General features: G+C 27.8%; 1 protein-coding gene across 2 annotated transcripts; it reads left to right on the forward strand.

Annotated features, from left to right (window-relative positions):
* Nucleotides 1-1,681: 1,681 nt before the first annotated feature.
* On the forward strand, nucleotides 1,682-13,297 carry LOC129983950 (alpha-glucosidase-like). 2 transcript variants are annotated; one of them, XM_056093681.1, is made up of 11 exons: nucleotides 1,682-1,840; nucleotides 1,953-2,423; nucleotides 3,336-3,503; nucleotides 4,819-4,970; nucleotides 5,867-5,992; nucleotides 6,797-6,919; nucleotides 8,139-8,251; nucleotides 8,757-8,952; nucleotides 9,064-9,219; nucleotides 10,761-10,871; nucleotides 12,670-13,297. In XM_056093681.1, exons 2-11 carry the CDS (start codon nucleotides 1,985-1,987, stop codon nucleotides 13,039-13,041), a joined length of 1,956 nt encoding a protein of 651 aa, XP_055949656.1. In that variant the 5' UTR covers nucleotides 1,682-1,840; nucleotides 1,953-1,984; the 3' UTR covers nucleotides 13,042-13,297. The 2 variants fall into 2 exon arrangements, with proteins under 2 accessions (XP_055949656.1, XP_055949657.1); XM_056093682.1 differs by lacking the exon at nucleotides 10,761-10,871.
* Nucleotides 13,298-22,141: the final 8,844 nt, after the last annotated feature.

The following is a 22,141-nucleotide window of genomic DNA, read 5'->3' on the forward strand; positions in this document are numbered from 1 at the left end:
AGATTTTTTTTCCATCATTAAAAATGAAGCAATCATAAGTTTATACTAATGACAAGAATCATATTGAGAAAAAAAAAAATTTTTAAACACAAAAAATAAAGTTTAAGAATTTTTGAATCAGTTCGAAACGAAACTTTTGGTAATGTGATTTATCTTGATCACATCAATAAAAGAAAAAAAAACTGGTATAAGAAATTTCTTAAAAGCAAAGAAAAGAAACCAAATATTTTCTTCCTCATATACAGATATATTTACCCTACAGTTAATTAATCGATAAGGATGAAATTAACGTTAAAAATATGTGGAGAATTATTGTTACTTGTACTGACTAATTCTGCAAATCAATCAATAGGAAGACTTCATCAGGTATGAAATAAAAAAAGTGTGATTAATGTGTGCTAACCAAATAAAATAATCAATGAAGTCAGATAATCAATTATTTGTTACGTAAAATAATTCTTGAGTATTTCAGTAATCTTTGACAATGAATTCAATGATAAAATTATTCTTTATCAACTTTAGAACAATATCGAAGATGATAATCAAGAATAACGCATCTTTATCAATATAAAAAAGTAATCAGGCAACCATTTATTGTAAGAAATGAATTAAATGTTCCTCTTTTGTTTATACTGTTATGAAGTAGAGAAAAAAATAATTAAGTGTTTTTTCAAATTTATTTGAAATCTTTGAATCTGTGGTAAAATTTGAAATGGAACATTCAGATAATGTATGCAATTCAAGTAATTTAGAAGACGGAAATGTGCAAAAAGGTAAAAAAGTTTTATTAAAATATAATTTCAATTGCAAATTATGCTAAAATACATGGAAATAGAATTGTATTGCACCGGAGTACCAGGAATTTTTTTAATGCTGATAAGCTTCGTAAATTGTTCAAAAACTAAGATATTTGTTTTTTTTTAGCAAGTGGAATATATTTATATAAAAAATAATAATACAGGAAAAAAATTCACTGTTAACGGAAATTAAATCTGAAAAATCTTTTAAAAATTTCATATTTTTCGAACTTAAATAATAATCATACATTAGGAAAAAAAAATTATTTTATGGGAGGCAATTTTTTTAATTAAATAATATCAATTTAAAATTATCTTGAAATTTTTTTATTACATGATTTATATTAAATGAAGAGAAAATTATTTTTCTCACAAGAAACTTGACAAGTGAAGATTTTCTGTATCGTATCCCTTATAAATATCATACCCATCCTTAAATCTCTTAAAACCGTCATTTAGTTTCTTTCCTTTCCTTTCCTTTACAGCTGCAGCAACATGAAAAAATGATTGCATCATTGCCAAAATGTTAAGAAAAGTACAACGTTTTCTTCTTTCACCATTATTTCCTTTTTTTCTGTGAAATTCTGTATTCCCACTAATAATTATTCAGTTGGCATGAGTGACTAAAAAATTTAGAATTCAACCACTGACCAATCAGAATTACCCCGTCTCACCATCTGCCGTTTGCTTTTTCACACCGCACTAGAGGATGATAAAACGAAACTAAAAATAAATAAAAGAAGGAAGTCGATCTGTATCTGGATCAATGGAGTAAATGCTGAATGCATGTCCTGATTTGCAATACCTTGAAAACAAACTATACAAAAACCTAAGTTTTTTCTTAAAAAGGAAACATATAATATTTGCTTTGAAATTTCAAATTAAATACATTATAATTGGGAAAAATGTAAGAAAATAAATTCTTTTGTGTGTATGTGGCGCATGCGCAGTAATACGGCTTTTACTTTCTGAATCTCTCCTTCGGATTCTAGATCTGGCAACTGCGTGGCAGTCGCATTTAGTTCAGTTCAGTCCTGGAGATAGTATGTAAATTTTTGTAGTCCTTTCCATTCTTATGCTGTTATAAAGTATCCTGTCTTTTACCGAATATAATTGCATAAACATTTAGTTTACATTACGAATCTTGTTTTTTAGGGTCCCCGACTGTTTCCACTGGAAATTCAACGATGGATAAAAATTCAGAACAGGCCGCTTGCAATGGCGGAGACCAACATGAAGAAGTAGACATGGACGATGAGGCAGCAGCTAAAGAGAAGTTAACTGCAAATGATCCCTCAAAAGTAAAATTCACTTCTGTCAATTTAGATGGCAAAAATGGCGATGCTAAAATCGACATCCATGTTGCACAAACAACCGTAGGAATGGGCAAAGAAGAGCTGATGAAATATGCCAACGAGCCTTTTTGGGTGAGGCTTCGCATGTTTCTCTTCATCCTTTTCTGGGTAGCATGGATTGGAATGTTGGTTGGTGCTGTTATAATAATTATCCAAGCACCTAGGTGCCCACCTGCACCTACTGCTGAATGGTATCAGAAAGCGGCAATGTATCAAGTTGATGTTGAAACCTTCCAAGATTCTGATGGAAACGGAGTAGGAGACATAAAAGGTCAGACGGTCCTTCCTTTCTTTTATCACTCTGTTATTATTTTTTTAATTGCAAATATTTATTATACTTACAAATATCTTCTGACCAAAGATTAATAGTTGGGGTTGCTGAAAAATGCATTAGTTTTACAATTTCTCAACGTTTCTTTTTCTGCACTCGCTTTAATTTTGTGTGTGTGTGTGTGTGTGTGAAAACGATTGTAAAACGTGATTTGAGCGAGATATATTTTTTAAATCTCTAAAAAAAATCTATTTTAACTTCTTTAATTAATGCTTCGATTCCCCCCCTTTGGTACAATGGTTTCTTTACCTTAATAGACGGTAATGAATTTATAAAAAAAATTGTTTTAGAAGTTATTACTTAATATTTTTAAATGTATTTTATTTCGTACGATTTTAAACTATATAAATAAATAAAATTGATTTCAAATTTGTAATCAATAATTCTTGCAAGTGTCTTATTGTCTAATTCTAAATGTTCTTAAAAAGTTAAGCCAGTTTGAATTTTTTTTTTTTTTTAAAAGAATAAATTGAACATTTTTTGACTTTAAGAACAAATAAATTTAAGTAAGATGCAAATAAAATTCCTAAATTTCTTAGAAACTTTTATCACCACTTAAGAATTTAATTGAATTTAAATCATTTGTAATTTTGCCTGACCTGGGGAAAAAAGATTTAATTTTAAATGATGTTTGGTCTATAATTTAAAGGTGAAATGAAAGTTGATATTTAGTGCGATTTTATTTTCTCCTTGTTCATTGTGTTAATACGACTATGTTAATGTGATAGAAATTTTACTAATATACAGGGCTTGCTCTAAAAATTTATACAGCCAGAAAAAAACTCTTTTAACTGTTTCATTTGTAGTGAAGAAGATTAAAACATTCATTTATATATTTTTTTTTATATATAGGCCTTATTTCTAAACTGGACTACCTCAAAGAACAGCATGTTGATGCTTTGATGTTGAGTGCATTTTACAAATCTGAAGAAGGTGGTATTGTTGATCATAATGAGGTTGATGCCAGATTTGGTTCTTTGGCTGATTTTGATGAACTTGTTCAGCAACTCAAAGAAAAAGGTAAGATTGGGAACACAAGTTTATTCTTCTCTCCTTGTATAATTTCAGGCTTATTATTCCTTATTATAAATTAATTTTTATTTTTTAAAATTTCATTATAATTTTAAAAATTCTCTTGTATTTATTAAAGAATATATTTTCCTACTAACAATTGTAGTAAAATTGATATTTAAGGAAACTATGAATATAAAATTCTTGATCTTTAATAATCATATTCCAATGTGCCTGCTTTATACGAGACTCAAAAAAAAAAAATCTGTTTACTTTGTAATAGAGAATAATTATTGAATATATATATAGTTTGAATATGTTTAAAAGATAATTAGAAATTGCTTTAATGAAAATATCAAGAAATCAAATCTAACTTGGAATAGCATTATTATCTCTATCAAATTCTGGTTTCTTTCCTCTTCTCCATTTAGTACCCATTTCATTTAAAATATTTCAACTCTGTTATCAAGTAGAACCTTATTTTTTGTTTTAACCTGAATTTTTTTTTTCTCATCCTTTTTTTAACCTTTTATTAATTTAAATAATCCTTGATAAGACATGGATTGCATAAATACACTTTTGAAAACAGACTTGTAATTACCTGTTTTATTGTTTCTTGAGTTTTAGATCCTGGTTTCAGATCAAAATTTTAGGCTCAATAGCTTCGATAAGAATTATTTCTATTAATCTGTGTTAATAAAACAAAACTATATAAACTTTGTATTGAAAATTGTTATTGATTTTAAAAGAAAATCTGTTAAAATATTATTCATTATTTGGAGATCTGTCTGTAATGTCTTTACAGATCAAATCAATTCTTGCAGTTAAGTCTTTTAAAATATCATTATGTTTTGTCAGAATAATTTCTTCGCTATTTGAATTATAATTCTCAGAAATAAAAAAAATTAATGAAACAAAACTTCTTATAAGACTAGAAATAGGAATGGAAATTAAAATGTCCCATATTTGGACTAGGTTGAAGCTGTTGTGAATCTCTATGAAGTTTCTAATATTTCATTTCTTGTATTGCTATATCCCAATTTGATAGAAAAAAACAGTATTTAAAAATTTATAAAGCTCTTGCAAATAGAATTCTTACTTTACTTGAGTTCTATATAATGTGTATATATTTAAAAAATATTAATTTTTTTTTTTTTTTTTTCAGTATGATTATGTTAATGTCCAATACACTCTGCAAATTATTCTGAAATTTGTACATGACTTTTTTTTTTATTTCAACTCGTTCATCAATGAAAACTTTTATTTTGAATTGAAATTTTTATGAACTACTCATTTCTACTAATTTTTATCTTTTTTCTTGTAGATATTCGATTAGTGGTTGATTTTGTTCCTAATCACTCCAGTGATAAACATAAATGGTTCCTTGCCAGTACTGAAGGTCAAGAGCCATATAAAGACTTCTATGTTTGGGCTGATTCTCCATCTGGGGATAAATCCACTCCCCCAAATAACTGGGTAAAGAAAAAATTTATGAATTTCCCATTATAATGTTGAACAAATTGCTCGGATTTAAAATGTATAGTATTTTGCAATCAGTTACAAACTTTTAAAGATAGTCGGGTATGCTGAAACAATATAACAATTTTTTAAAATTGGATCTTTTTGTATGTTTGACATACCCCAATATATAGACCGGGGGGGGCACCTCGAAATGAGGATGAGATGTTTCCGGTATGGTGGTTGGATCTCGCCACCCTGGAGGGTACACAAAAAGTTGGAAGATGTGGCTCCTCCTATCGATGACGGGACGTACTTCCTTTGGGAAGGGTTATACCGTGGCCCTTAGGACTCGACTACAGTTCCCGCCAGTGTTGCTGTTGCGGCAGTCCGGTCATTCAGTTTTTTAATCCGTGTGCTTTAGGGTGGGTCGGAGAGTCGGGGATATGATATATCCCAATTTAAAAATGATCTTTCAGATTTCCTATTTAATCAATCTTTTAGTCTGTACAGTTTATTTTAAGACAAACTAGAAATTCTGTGAAACTAAGGGTTGTTTTATTTATGCAGATTATTCCAAAATAACCTATGTTTTTGTGTGAGGGTTAATGTTAAATACTTCTCTTTCCCTATTTATATGTAGAAGTAAAATTGGAATAAATTTCTTCATTAATGTAAAGTATTTTAATGATGTTTGTGGAGAAATTTGCTGTCTTTAAAACATTAAAAGCAACTTCACTTATTGTTCTTACGAGTTAATTCAAATAACTTATTTATATGGCTAAAATAGAATTTTAGCTGAACAGTAATTTGATTAGTTGCAACTTGAATTAAAATGGTGGAATATTAATTTATTAAATGGTTTAGTTAATTTCTTGGAATATATAACTTTTTAATAAATTTTTTTTTTATAGTTGAATGTTAATGGTGAATCTGCTTGGACCTGGAACAAAGAAAGAGGACAGTTTTACCTTAACACATTTGGAGAAAATCTTCCAGATCTCAATTTGAGAAATGAACTTGTAAAGCAAGAATTGAGGGTAAATTGGTTTTAAAATTACTTGAAATCTATACTTGATAATTATTTTTGATCAAAGTAATGTGCCAATCAAAAACAGAGGGTGTTTGTATCACTTTTGAAATATTAGAGCTAGTCATTATTGTAATATTTGAGTATCTAAAAATTCTTTTCATAATGATTTAAAAGTTGGTAGGTTTATTCCAATTCAGTTTTATACTAAATTGAAGTTTATTTCATTGAATAGTAAAGGCTGTTTTTAATTTTATTAACTTTTTGTGCAGTTTAAAACAAATGCATGTTTTAGCTGTAAAATGGATCTAAAAATTAAATTGATTTCTACATTTTAATTACTATTATTCAAACATATATTTATTTCTAATGAACAAAAGACGCAATGTATTTATAATTTCTATTTCTATATTAAAGTTTCCTGAATTTCTTCAGAATATTTGAAATATGCAAGTTCTTGATGTATAATTAGGATTCCATTAAATTTTAGGACACAATTTTTCCTATTGCAACATTTAACGGATTACTGAAGTTTGAATTTAAAACTTTCATATTTTAACCTATACTGTTTTTTTTTATAATCATATAACAGATGGGCTTTAAAAATTGATGTTTTTAAAAAAATATTTTAATCATAAAATAACGTCTTTCTATTGGTAACTTTTTTTTAAAAAAATGTAGCATTTATTGCGAATATTTTGGTTGCATTATCTGAAGACTTGCAGAATTCAGTTGTATAGAAAGATTTCAACCATATTTAAAAATGGTTATTTTATTGGATTGTTTACTTAATTCTCACTTGACTCTCTTCTAGGATATTATCAGACACTGGCTAGAAAAAGGTGTTGATGGCTTCAAAGTTGTTGCAGCTAGTCATTTAGTTGAGGATGCGGATTTACGGGATGAGCCTGTAGCTACTGTTAAGTCGCAGAGTAAAGTAAGTTTGGTTTTCTTGATATTGGAACTTATGATTTTTTTAATTCTAATTATTACTTGTATTTAGATGACTATTTATATCCTTATTAAACATTTACGTCGTGTAAAATGTTACATTTTTAATAAATTTGGTTATAAGATTGCATTAAAACTAATGTATATGTTATAGAATAACAAAACATTTTTTAACATGTAGTTTAGAATATAATATATATATATATATAATATAAATTAGTAACAAAGAATAGCATTTATTTAGCACCTTGTTGCATGCTTTTTAAGTAACACAGTGAACCTCTAATATAATGTTAAAGGAAGCATAGATTTTGTTTATCCAAAAAGCATAAAGCTTGATGCAAGTTGTTTGGGAAAATAATTTTAGATAATGATGTATCTATATTGGGTAGAAAGTAATGAATAAATAAAATGTGTAGTCTTTTTAAATAGGTTAAGGATCAAAAATGTTAAGGCTCTATTTTTAAAGTCTACGAATTTATCGGCAGTTACTTTGAGCCATGAAATATTGCAGCTTTTGATTTGCTTTATACAATATTTATAACAGAATAGTTTTAAGACTTGTTTTAAAAGTAATTTTTTTTTCTTTAAAAAAATTATTTACTTTTGTCTTAACAGAATATGCAATTATAAATATTTTGGTATGTCAATGAACATAGCTCTTCAAGTACCACATCAACATTTTTATGTAATATGTGCAGTTGTAATAGCGAAATATAGAAAAAGCATGCAACTGAAGCAGGAAAATTTGTTTAATAAAACAGAGTTCCAGAGACTCTGTGTTTCGGCTTGTTTGCATACCTCAAAAGTAGGGAAATTAAGTTTGATTCATTTATTTATAATAATAATAATAAAAGTGCAACAATAAATAAATGAGATTCTGGACTCTAAACTGTTTTTAAAAAATCTTAACTGTTTTTAAAACTTTTTTTTCCACAAAAATAGTATAAATAAAAATGCTTTAAATTTTTTTATTTTGGTTATTTTCTCTGATTTAATGTTTTTATTGTTAAATTCATTAACATTGATATAGTGTTTAAAGAATTTCCATGATATTCAAACCTTTTTATTGTAATTTTGGGTTTTTCACTCTGTTTATAAACAAAAAAAAAAAAAAAAAAAAAAAAACTCTTTATAAATTATTTGTATGTTATATTAAAGTGTGTTATGTAAAGTATTTTAATCTTGTAATTTGCTTTTTATAGAGAGAATACAATAAAATTAATCATATCTACACAGTTGATCAACCTGAAAATTTGGGATTGTTTGCAGATTGGAAACATATCATTACCAACTTCACTACTTCTACATTGCCAAAGTAAGTCTGCAGTAATCTGAATTTTTGAACAGTTGTATGTCATCTTTTATGATCATGTTGCGAGTTTCTTGAATTTCAATTTGTAATGTGCAAAATTTACGGTTAATAAGAATTCATTAAATAAGATTTTTTAAACATTTTAAAATATATTAAGCATTGATAAGGGGAAGTTTTTGACATAAGAATTTTTAATATAACTTTTTTCTATATATAAAATTAGAATATGGTTTTCTCTGTTTAAAATTTTCATAATGCATTTTTATAATTATAAAGAAATTTATGAAAATATGTTGCTAAGATATGAAACTAATCGTCTTTTATGTTACATTTGCATCAAGATAATATCAAAATCTAGTTGTTCTCTATAATATTGGCTCTTTATGTAGCTGTTGTCACATTTTCTGATTAAAAACTGCATTTGTACTACTTGAAATTAAGATTTTATTGCATAAAGTCCTTCAAAGTTGTTATACAATTTTAATTGAAACATGTTTTCCCATTTCAGAATCCTGATGGCAGAAACATCTGGTTCAATGAACACTACCATGTTGTATTACGGTAATGAAACGTATGCCTTGGCAGAATTGCCTTACAATACCCATTTCACTGAAGTAAATGAACTTATTACAGGAGATGAACTCAAGGACCATCTAGATATGTGGATTAAGAATGTACCATCATTTGGATGGCCAACATTACTGGTAAAACTAGAAATGCTCTTTTCTTAATTATAATTTTGTTACATTCTTATGCTTTCAAATATGACAACTAAGAAATAGAAATCAATTTAAAAATTCATTTTTTTTTTATAGGTTGGAAGTAAAGATGTGCCAAGATTAAAAGATCGTGTTGGGGAAGATTTAGTTGATGCTATTCATATGGTTGCAACATTTGCTAAAGGCACACCATTATTTTACTATGGTGATGAATTGGGAGTTTCAGATATTCCTGCAGAAACTAAAAATAAGGTATTTAATTGCTTTGTTCCAATTGTTAAATTTATCTGGAAAGTATTTTCTGAATTCCCCTCCCTTCTTAATTTACAAGTTAAAATTTTTAAGAGTTGGATTCTAACAGAAATTAAATGTCCTACTTCTTAATGCATGTATGAAAAATATGGACAATTTATACTCTGTATTAATTACAAAAATAATTTTTTAGTTTATATCATTTTAATTGATTATTTATTATCTGAAAGAAACTGAAGACATAAATAGAGATTCAACATTAATCTCTTTCAAAAAAAGTAGATAGTCTGTCTTTTCTAGGTTCATTAAATTCGGGAAAAATATACACCAGAGATAAGCTTCTGACATAATTTTATTATGTCTAAAATTTTGATATTCAGCTATCAGATTTATGAAAAAGATTAATTCTAATTGTTTAAAAAATCCTAACTAAACTTAATATTAATACCCTGCTATTTTTTAACCCTTTAGCAATTTTAAGTATCATTGGAATATAATGTCATAATATTTCTCTTTGTAATATGATTCTTTCTTAAAAGTATATGCATGAACATAAATGGCAATTAAAGATGTAAATTATTTTAATTCATAAAAAGAATGCTCTTAAAGTTAATTGAATAGTTCAAAAATAAAATTAGAAAGTTACTTTTGAATTAATTCACGATATAAAGGGTTAAACTTTAACTAAAACTGCTATTCTTGTTTTTCCCTCTCTGAATGTTACTTTGATCTAAATATATTAATGTATTCAAACCTCATTAAACTTTCAGATGGTAAGGACATTTTTCTAAATCTGTATTATAGAGAACTAAAAATACATTTAAAAGTTTCTGAATAAATGTTAATGGTTTTAAATTTTTGAAATTTGAATATCTTTAAGGAGAGACAAATGGATTTTTAATCAAAATCCACTATCATGGGACTAAGAATATGAATTAGATGATCGGGCCTATTAACAGTGATGGAATAATTTTTGCATGTAAATTCCATGTGCAAGTATAGTTTCTGAATTCAAAAGCTTGAAACTGTTTTATTTAAATTATAACAATAAAACATAGAGCAGTTCATTTATTCTGATTGTGCGAGTGCATGAAAAGATTAGGATACCCCCCCCCCTTTTTTTTTTCCTTGTGAGAGAAGTTTTTATTAAAAAAATAAGCAGTAATTATAAACGATATAGGTGAAGGAAATTCTTTATTAGCTTTGAAACAATCATTATAAAATTATCCTTAAATTTCTTTTCCTAAAAATATTTTATTTAAATGTATTGACTCTTTTACTGAAATCATTCAACTTATACTAAATTTTGAAATTGGTCTTCTCTACATGTTTCATCTTCCTGCCTATAACTGTGCTGTTGCATATCCAGTAAACTGATAGTTTATGGAGGTTTGATTAATTTACTAATAAATTTCTTGATCTTGCCACATGATTTTGCATCCTGCTTCTCTACTAAAATGTATTTGTGCTTTTAATAATGCTACTAAATACTTATGCTGCTTGCAAAACTATGCTTTACTCATGGCTTTGGTTTTTCTCAGAAACTTAAACCTCAAACTGTAATGCTTTGGAATAATGATTCTTATGCTGGTTTTACTAATGAAACCACTACTTTGCCTGTACATCCAAATTACACTACCGTAAATGTGGAGGTGAGTTTTTTCTGATATGTTGCCTGTATTGGTAAGAATGTTTAAACAAAAACATCATAGATTAATTAATTTTAGTATTTTTTTACTTGTATGATATTAAAAACAAAGACTTCTAAAACATCAGCTTTTTCCTCCCTAGTTTCTGTGGGGGAACCTTTTTATAATTCAAGAATGTAATCCTTTGATAATTTATAATTGATTAAAAAAAAAACCTTAGGTTCTTTCCAATACCTAATAATAAATTATCATATCTCCTTATTGTTGGAAGTAGTAAGACAAATTGAATATCGTTTGGGTTTTTTTTTTTTTTTTTTTTAATTTTATCTCAAAGAAGTAATTAGTCACTGATTTTGTTGATAAAATTAGATTATGTATTAATTTTAATAACAAAGCAAATGAAGTCAAATCCTCCATTCTAGATTCTTCCTTGCTATATTAGAATTTTGAAATTTTGTGTTCTTGATGACAATACACACTATTTTAGTATTTTCATAACTTGAAATCATTAATCAGTTTGAATACCACCACCTAATAGTAAATTTGAAGGGGGAAAATGATTTCATGATTCCATAATATTTATAATAATGAAATGTATTGTTCATTGCTCTTTCTTGAATTTTTTCATATATACTTTTTAAGACTTGCATATAAATCTAAAAAAATTATATTATTATAGATATTAAGAGTAAACAAATTATTATATTTTAAAATAGACTATTTACTTCTGATACCCTCTATATAGAAAATTTTCTTTTTTTTTTTTTTTTTTTTCCCCTAAGTGCTTCAAGGATTATGAAAAAATTTATTTGTAAATAGGATCATGTATTTTTGAAATTACATGTATTTTGATAAAAAGAGAATTTAAAATGCCCTTGTTTATTTCTTCCCTTATCTATGACATCAAATTCAGCTACCTATATATAATATTATATATATATATATATTGCATCAAAAGCTCTCTTTTTAAGTTGCATGTACTACTTCATATACTGTATGATATGCTAATATATTAGGAACATTGAGAACATTAAGACTTCTAATGTTTTCAATTGCATATTTCTATTAAAAAATGAAATATTTTGTCGGGTGCAGAAGGTCATAAATACCAATATGAAGTATTTTGCAAGTGATGTTTAACAAAACTTAAGAATAAATGGATTTTTAAATTAATGGTATTCATAAAGATGTAGATAGAGTAAAAGTTCTATAAGAAAATTCCAATTCATCTTTTGACATTGTTTATAGTTATTTCCATAATTTTATTTCTTCAAATTATATGAGATGACATACTAGGTACAAATATTATTTAAAATATCTTTCGGAGTAGATCATTAAACATAGCTACCATATTTGGCATAAAGAGAACATCTAAATAATTGCCAAGTAGGGGGGGGATTACAAGTTTCCATTAACATTTTAATCATTGTTTTAATTACTGTACACACAATATAAAAACATTGTTGAATAAAATGTTTATCAAGATTAGTTTAACTGTTTGATTATAAGCAGCATAATATTGCTTCTCCAAATTTATCTTGAAACAAAACTAATTTCATCTTAGTGTAGAAAAGACACAGTCATGCTGTTTGGCTTTACCTGAAGAAAGTAAAAAGAGTTATTTAAATAAATTATGCTTCCTGATTGGATTTTTCAAATATTTCTTGAACTAAAATAATAAAATATTCCGTTGTTTTCTGACCTATTTATTGAAGTGTAGTTGGTTCATATGAATTTATTATAAATTATTGATTTGTGTTTACCTGTTTTTCTTATATGGATTATTTTTCTTATTTTGTAGGTTCAAGAAAAAGATCCACATTCTCATATGAAGATTTTTAGTCGCTTACTAGCACTAAGGGGTCAGCCAGCCTTAAATTTTGGGCTGAATGATTATCCCATTGTAAAAAATGACACCTTTTCATTAATTAGGGTCAGGAAAGGCTCTCCAGGTTATCTAGTTGTTGTAAATCTAGGCAATTCCATAAGTGAATTAGATTTCACTGGTACGAGTGGTTACTTGCCAGAAACAGCAAGAGTGGAAGTACGAAGCAGTAATATTATGGAGGGTCCCTTAGTAGAAGGGGAACATCCAAAAGTACCATTAAATCGAATTACTTTAGGTCCTAAACAGTCTGTTGTACTCTCCTTTGTTCCAGTCTTCGAAGGATAACAGAAGTAGAAGTAAAAAAAATATTCCAGTGATCTGAGAACTATTATTATTGAATGCCCTTTACACATTTAAAAATTGAAACATTTTCTTTTCTATAAAAAAAAAATAAAGTATAGCAGCATATTGACTTCAATTCTCTGTGGATTTTATATTAATTTTGCGTTTAGATTTACGAGCTGTCTATTGTATTGTACTTTAAATATTTGTTCTCTGCATCAAAACTGAACTCGTTGCAAATAAAATAGATTCAACTGCAGTATTACTTTCTTTACTATGTGCAAGGTCTATAAAATGTAATACTTTTGTAAAATTTTCATTTTTAAATTACAGTTTTTAGGAAATGACCAATTGTGTGCATTTAAATAATTGGTAAATTAATAATCCTGATCCATAAATCTGAGAAATTGTTGTAAATTTCACTTATATCATTATAATTTGTGAAACAATTGCCTTGCGTATTAAGTACATCAGGCAGATTTGGCATCCAAGTTTGCACAATGGGATGTCGTCTAACCACAATTTGCTATTGCATAGTCAATCTCCAAATAGTTCTTGTGCAAGTTAAAAATAGGATGTTAATTTGGTTACTTGAAACAATTGTGTAATAATATAATGATTAATTATTAATTTGCACTGCCTATTTCTATACAAAACTGTAAAAAGAATTTTCATATAATTATAGATTTATTTCAATCAATTTTAATGATTAATTTTGATTTGACTGTTCACAAATACTATAATTAGAGAAGATATGTTCGTGGAATTTGATAATGCAACTTTCCTTAGTTAATCTGTGCTAAGCCTATCTGGTATATTAACAGTATAAAAGCGCATTTTGACGGGTACATCTAGTTATTAAAAAACCTTAATGCAAAAGTTTTTCATATCTGCCACCCCTTTGAATTTACGAGCCAATACTTACGGGGGGACGACATCGTAATACAAGTTTATTTGCATGTTCTCGAAAGGTTCTATGTCTACATGGTAAAGTTTTGGCTCTAAAAATAGATGATGTTGGGGATTTGCATTCGATATCCTAGGAACAAAACTTGTGGATAAACGGTATATTTGCCTTTATCTTGGATAAATGGGAATGTATATATACAGTTTCCGGCTCGCCAACCGGAATTTTATTTTTATGCGAAACTGAAATAATTCAGTGTTCATGATCGCCACTAATCTTTATAGTTGATTGATACAATACCTGTTTATAATGCGATTGTTTCGGGTCTTGCCGAAATTCATATTAACCGACTGGTAAGAACCGAATTGTGTAAAATAGTCTATTTTTATAGAGTCAAGAAAAGACGCTAATCTCAGGTCTTTTATAATTGTTTCAAAAATAATAATTGAAAAATGGCGATTATTCCTTAATTCAATTCATATATTGTCTTTGCATGTATTTTTTAATAGTTATTGAACGTTGCTGCCAGCCGTATTCAAAATATCAGGTGCTTGATGCATTTCGTTTGTTCATCGAGTTTTTTCTTCCCCTTCGGCACTGTTGTCCTATCCGAATATTCGAAGTTTACTGTTGGGTCTTGAATATAAACAAGATTCATTTTTCATTCTCGCGATTTTTCCAAAGAAGAAACTGGAATTTTCAACTGCGTGATAGTGTTGCATTGATTAATTTTAGGTGGCCTTTCATACCCGTGAAGTTTTTCCAACTGACAAATGCTAATAATCAGTTATACTACCCATTCATTTTACTTTCGTTATTCAACTTCGGGCAATATTAATTTATGGTTGTTCAACAGATTTCAAGTTAGACGTGATAGTGAAGCTGTGCCTTCAATCTAATCCAGATTCTATTTTCAGATGATGGAAATTCTGTGAACGTCCTTAACTGCTGATTGGTCAATTCTCTCCTTCAAAACTGATAAGCGATGCAGAAAGCTAGGCGAATATTTTTAGATACGTTTGAATACGGCAATTCGTGAACTAGGGTATTTTAATAATATGAAGCGAATGCTAACATTAACAACGATCACATTAAGCGACATCTGGAATTTGACATTAATTTGGGTGAAGGTTATGATAGTTGAAAGATATTTATATTCTGTTTCTCTCTCTCGTATGTTGTCCACATGCATATGGCCAGTAAGTAAATATTAGAAAATAAAGTAATATAACGTTTTTGTTGTATATTAATGTTACGTTTAATACATATATGTAATGATATCTCTAAATTAAATCCAATTTCCTTTTATCTCTATTTAACCCATATTAACTTAATTCTAAAATGTTCTCTTATTTCCTGATCCAATTCCTTTTTTTTTTTTAATTAATGCAACAGAAGCTCTGTAAAATTGCTGCAATCGACAAGTTCCCACACTCCGAGTGAAGGGATAAAAATTTGTTGGATGTAAATAAATTATTTTAAAATATCCCTATAATTCTCTTACCTAAATCGACACTTGTAAAGAAATCCCTATTAGAATCTCGCAGTATATAATCATGGGGATAAACATTATGTTCGCTCTTGAGTTGTAATGTAGACGTACCTTGTCGCTTCTTGCTTGTACATAGATTATGCCCCTCGGGGTGGAATAAAACCGAAATTGAAAATTGTGTCTTCTCTCTTTGGTCACGAACCTGCCCAAAAATTGTGTTCTACATTATATATACTAGCTGACCCGGTGAACTTCGTACCCCCTAACAATCAATGAACAATTTAGTTACACCATTTATAACTCCAGAACGGCTGTTCCGATTTTAATCATATTTGACTTGTTATAATAATTTAAGGGAAAAAAATTCAATAAAACTACAAAAATCGGTATTACAATGGCTTGTCAGAAAGACATTTTCTTTATTCAATCTATATACACATTCGGGTTTATTCTCTTGAGTCAAGAAACTTTTGATATAGAAAATTTTTTGTTTTGAATTGACTCTTTTTTTTTTTATTTATGGCTCTCTCATAATTTACGAATATGTATTAATTTGGGACAAAATTTCTGCGAAATAGTGAAAGAGAACAAGAAAAAAAAGCTTGCACAGATACATTTTAAAGATTTTTTTCCCACAATATTTCATTTTGATTTTTATATATTTTATGACCATTTAGATTAAGATTGCTCTGTAAAATTTTATTCGGTTCATTGTACGACAATCTGATTCAAAGCTCCCAAATTTGTTGACATTTTTTTTAATAAATTTAAAAATAATTATCACACAAAATATTTTTACGCATTATAAATTGCGTTCAATCTTCTCAATGATATCACACTGAATGTCACCCCATATAAAACTGTTAACCTGGGGTGAGGCTTTGAAAAATTGTTAAGAAATATTGATCTTTTAGTGCGAATTGTCTTTATATTGAATCTATCGTGTAATCTTTGACTATTTTTGGGGCGATTATTTCCTGGCATACGTTTTATAGCACCCGAAAACAAAATTTGTGTCTTAGACACGCTCTTTCCAATCGACTGAAACAAAAATTTGTCACAAAATCGCATATCAAATTCTATATAATTAAATCTATGCGTTTTTTTAAGTTATCGCGTTTGCGTTATGCGTAATATATGAATTATTGTTTCCAGCATTATACATTAATTTCCTCGCATTATGCAAACTAGCTCTCAATAGTATAAATATCCACAAAACTAAATATTGCTACCTATTAGAGGATGGAAAAAAATTAAATTTTCTTCAGAAACTCTTGATAATTTTTTAATTCCATATTAACCACCTTTAGATATCGGGTGGTTCGCTGAAATAAATGACTGCTAAAACTTTCTACTGTATACTTTATGAAACTTGTTATTAAAGGCTCTAATACGTTTTGTTTTAAAAACCTTTACATGATACCGTTTCGTTGTACAAAGCATCTCCCTAATTTTTTATCGTCTCTCCTAAAATGTGAACTTTAATTTGAAAAATGGAAATGTTTAAACTTCAACTAACACATAAACTTAATCGTTGGAGCTATAAATTTTTGTTTAGTCTTATATACATGTATAAAATATAGAATCTTGAAGCATTGAAACTTTATAGGCATTACAAAATAGTTTGCATTCTTTCGCTCACAGTTACTACAAAAATTATTATTTTTTCATTTACGTAATAACTCGGAGGTTAACACAATAAAAAATTTTCAAATTCATGAAAAAAATAAAAAAATTCAGTGCACTACAATAAAAACGTAATTCTCTAGCGGCAAGAGCGATAGTATACTTTTATATATCCAATTATATTGCATTAGTAGTGCTTAAAAATAGATGCACTGGGAAAATGTTCATCATCGCTTACTTGTGAAATTAGACTTTAAATACAGAAAATTTCAAAGTGTATAGTAAAAGCATTCTTTAAATGGAAATTCGCTCTTTATTAAAAAAATAAGTTGTAATTTTATATCTTTATCATTAACAATAAAAGAAATATCCAGAATGAGGTATTTGCAAAAGCAATGCAAAGATTTGAGTTATTCGTATTTGTCTTTTTAATTATAACTTATATGTTGTAAAATATTTTTAAAAATACAGTAAAAGGTTGCACTGAGATTAAAATGTTGATTGGAAATTGGAGCATAATTGGAAAAATAATTTTTTTCAATTTAAAATGAATATAAATTATTTTTGTTCCCTAATAATTTTGAAATTTATGATGAAAATGCATTGAGATTTCATTTAATTTTTCAATTCCTACTATTACTTCACACTCTGCCTATATATATATTTATATATCTTGTTCAAATTTTCAATCGTTAATAAAGTACTTTTTATTCATCCACTCAAGTTCAAATACATTTTTATAAACTTGTAGTGGATGACACTTGATGTTAATGCAGTTTTCTTTCAAATATTAATTAATTAATTAAATTGGTCCAGTAATTTCTAAGCTCGGAGATTATTGACGCGATATCCAGTAACATAAATCATCATAAATAATATAAGATATATATAAATAATATTAGAAAATAAGTAGGAATTCAATTAAAAAATTTATATATATATATTACTTGACGTAATTCTTCATTCATTATGTAATTTTAAATATTAATTCATTAATTAATTTTTAATACTTTAAATAGAGTAGCGAAATCTGTCACCAAGATTACATAATAAACCATATATATATGAATGGAAATTTGCTTTCTGTTTTGCTACTTAATATTGTAATTCTGTCATATGTACATACATATTTATATTAATTGTAATTATTTAATAAAAAAGTAACTAAAATAACTTTTTTAAAAAGTAACTAAAATAACTTTTTAAAAAATAACTAAACTTTAATAAAAGTAACTAAACCTAACAACAATCTATTTTAGATAATAAGGGGAAAAAATGAATCAGTTACCGAGTCTCTTCTACTGATTCCATTTCGCTAATTTCTATTTCACATGAAAGATCATGATAGATAAGTCATCTTTAATGCTTCTCTTCTACTACTTCCATTTCGAAAGTTATTGAAAAATAAAACTATAATGAAGTTTATGTTTATTGTGCGGGAATGTTTTAAAATATTTTTAATTTTTTAGCTTAAATACAGTTCATATAGCCAAAATTATTATTATTTGTATTGTGCGTGAACCGCTGCCACCGAAGGCGGCTATCATTTTATAAACTATTAGCATAAAAAGAATATTGATTAGTCTTTTGTTTAATTGAACATGATTAATTTTGAATAGTAATCATTTACATTAATTATCGAACTCTGCTGCTGCAGTTCTATTATTCTTTTCTTCTAGAATCAGAATTGCCGGTATTAAGGCGATTCTGTCTTTTGTTTTTTTCCAAAAGTGTCATTATTGTTCAAACCGGGTACTTCTATTTCATTCGTTCATTTAACGTCAAATCACTTAAATTAGTGGAAATAATATCTCACATTTTTTTAATTAGTGGAAACAATTTAAATGCAATAAGTTACAAATAGCAATTTAATATTTAAGTAAAAAATTCTTTAATTGCTTTTTGCTTATTTTTCTCCAAATTTAAATCTAGAGAAAAGCTATTTGTAGGAAAGCCATTTAAATCTGAAAAAAGCAAATTTGCTATAAAAATCGAGATAAATCGTTTTCTCTTTTAAAACAGAATTATTTGTGGAAATAGTGTGAGTCAACTGTCTTGCTTATTTATTTAAAATGGTATTAAAATTATACACAAGTTATTTCAATTAAAAGCAAGAAAACTTGCTGCTTTTCAATATACCTTTCTATATTTGCAAAATTTTACTCTTTTTTTTTCTATTTCTTTTATTACCTATCAAAAGTATAAATTTAATCTAATTTAATATGCGCGTTTCTACATCTCGATAAAAATTTAATTTTATTTATTTGGCATTAATATTTCTATAATTTTCTTTTAAAAATATTTATTTACCTTACTTTTCTTTATCAGAAAATACGCTAAAGTGTGGAATATCTATTTCGTCTTCAGGTTATAGGAAGTTGATAATGTCTATTTTAGCTCGAACAGAAAGAATATAAAATTTTCCCTTAGTAGTAATCTGTTTATAATAAAATTTATCACAATTCATTAAACATGTAGCAATTTATGAACTCAAGCCCATTTTTATTTTCTCTTATAACGAAGTTCATCAAGAGAAAATATTTTCATTGTCAAAAATTTTCGAATCCTTCATTCAGACAAATCGCAACATCTCAGACTTTCCTGAATTCGTAAAGCACAGTTTGGGAATTATGTTTTTTTATATGAATAATACGATAACTCAAAAACGCCTTGAGAAATTTGGTATGTGGCCCTCATCGAATCTGTAGATTTCTATCAAATTTCAATGAAATCCGTTGACTTAAAATCTATCTGCCTGCCTGCCCGAGAACAAGTGAACTCGAAAGCTACAAAACGTAAATAGCTTTATGAATAAAATTTAGTACACAAAATAAGCATCCAAAGTGTAAATGCTTATTGGATTTAGAATTAAATCTTTCAAAGAAGTGAGCATTTGAATTCATTAAACGCGATAGCAACGATTTCGATGAATATAATTTGGTATTTGGTCTTGATATTAAAACTACAATTCTGGGTAAATTTTTTCTTCAGTCGGTTGAGGGAAAAAAAGGCATTCACAACGCAGGGGCATAAAAGGGCATTTCAGTTTCTTCACTATATTATAAAGCATAAAACTCTCATGTGCGGGCGTCTTGTGGCGTTCTCGACCTTGCCAAAGTCCACGATTTTTTGAGGAAAGGGGGAACATCTTTACTAGAGATTATGCTGGAAAAGTCTACTGGACACCATTCTTGTTGATTAAATTGAATAAGTTTACATTTTTAAAAAGAATTAAATGAAGAAAAACAAAAATAATATATATATTAAGGATATATTTTTTTAAAATTTTTGTTCCTATTTCATATAAAACTCGAGTGCTTGCACGTTGATATGTCCATCCGATTTAGAAAAACACAAAGATCGAAAGAAATCACTGTCACTTCATTCTTTTATTTTTGTTTAAAATGTAGCTTAAAAAATAAAACTGAAGGGCAGTAAAAAATTATATTTTTTTTATCTGTTCGATTATATACGCATGCATCCAAGATGAAGAAACTGAGAGACGGTACCAATGTAATAATTTATTAATCGGTCTTGCTCTGATTTCACTGTATTTGTAATTTCACTGCTGTACAAACTCTAATTTTTCTAGCGGTATTAAGCCACTGCGATTGCAAACTTTTTTTCTAAAACTTTATAAGTTCAGAGTACTTACTCATGGCCTTTCTTCCCGATTTTCTGCCTTCACATTCGTACGCTACAACATACACACCAGGGTTTGGTCAAATAACCTTGATATAAAAATTGATCTATTTTCTTGAAATTATGAGGAATAAAAATCATTAAGGAACAGATATATATATATTTGTAACAAAATACAAAATTCTTTGGTATAGAAACATTTTAAAAAAATGGCAGAGTATAGAAATTGTATCGATAAAAGGTACATTCTCTGTACAAATTAGAAATAAAAGCTATAAATGCATTAGGAATGGTCTTTCAACTGCATAAAGGTATTGCAAAACAAGCATGAAGATAAAGTTGAAAACTCAAATAAGTTTAATCCATGCTACTTCCTTTTTCATCAATAAGTTTAAAGAGGAGGAGCCTCAAAATATTTCAGCACCTGTGGTCTCATATTATCAAAATCTGTCTCTGAGCCTGTAGAGCCCCAAAATAAAGGCCGATGCATATTCATCATTATTATATATATTTTTTTCACTTGTCTTGAGATTCGCCTTGGTGACTGCTTGCCTAGCTGATGGCGTCTTGTGCACTGCACTTGCGAGACATTGAATTCCATTCCAATGATAGAGGATGATAAACCCGTATTTGTCTCAATGGAAATTACTGTGTTATTGCACATGTATCTTCATATCATTCTTTTAATTAAATGACTATTTTTACATTGAAAAAAGGATATACTTTTAAATCAAAGAGGGAGCTATTTTCACTCCTAATAGAATAAATGGATACTAAGTTCAAAAGTATTTTTTTTTTTTTTAATATGGAATGTTAAGAAAAATATTTTTTTCTGAAAACATTTAACATTTTTAAAAATCTAATTTAGCTTTTAGTACTTTCATCTTTAAAACCAGCGGGAGTGTCTCCCCAAAACTTTCTGGCATATTCTCTAACAAAGGTACTATCCTCATCTCAAGCGAAAAATTGTGGATCTGGGTGAGGTAGAGAACGTCGTGTATGGTAGTGGCGCACAACAGTTAAAAAATATCAAAATTTAGCATTTAGTCGTGTCATACTTAATGAATGTTTTGGCGATTAATTAGTGCCATGCGGTTATAGTATCTAAAAATCAAATTTGCGTTTTAGTTGCATTTTTCCCAATCGGTTGAAACTAAATTTTAACACAGAATTACAATTTTAGTCTCAAAATCACATACCAGATTTGATATATTTAAGTTATTGCGCTTTTGAGTTATCAGTTTTACGTGCTTCTGAAAGTACAGACAGAAAGAATGTCCAACACTTTTTGGGTTTTGGTTTAAAATTCGTTAATTATCTACAGTATGGATGAAAAATTTGTGTACTGAATTTTATCCATCTAGGTCTCTTTGTTTTTTAGTTATCGTGTTAACTTATATTCGAACAGACGAACAGAGAGACTTCCTTCGAATAGA

This window comes from Argiope bruennichi, chromosome 9, assembly GCF_947563725.1.
Source record: "Argiope bruennichi chromosome 9, qqArgBrue1.1, whole genome shotgun sequence".
Classification (NCBI taxonomy): Eukaryota; Metazoa; Arthropoda; class Arachnida; order Araneae; family Araneidae; genus Argiope; species Argiope bruennichi.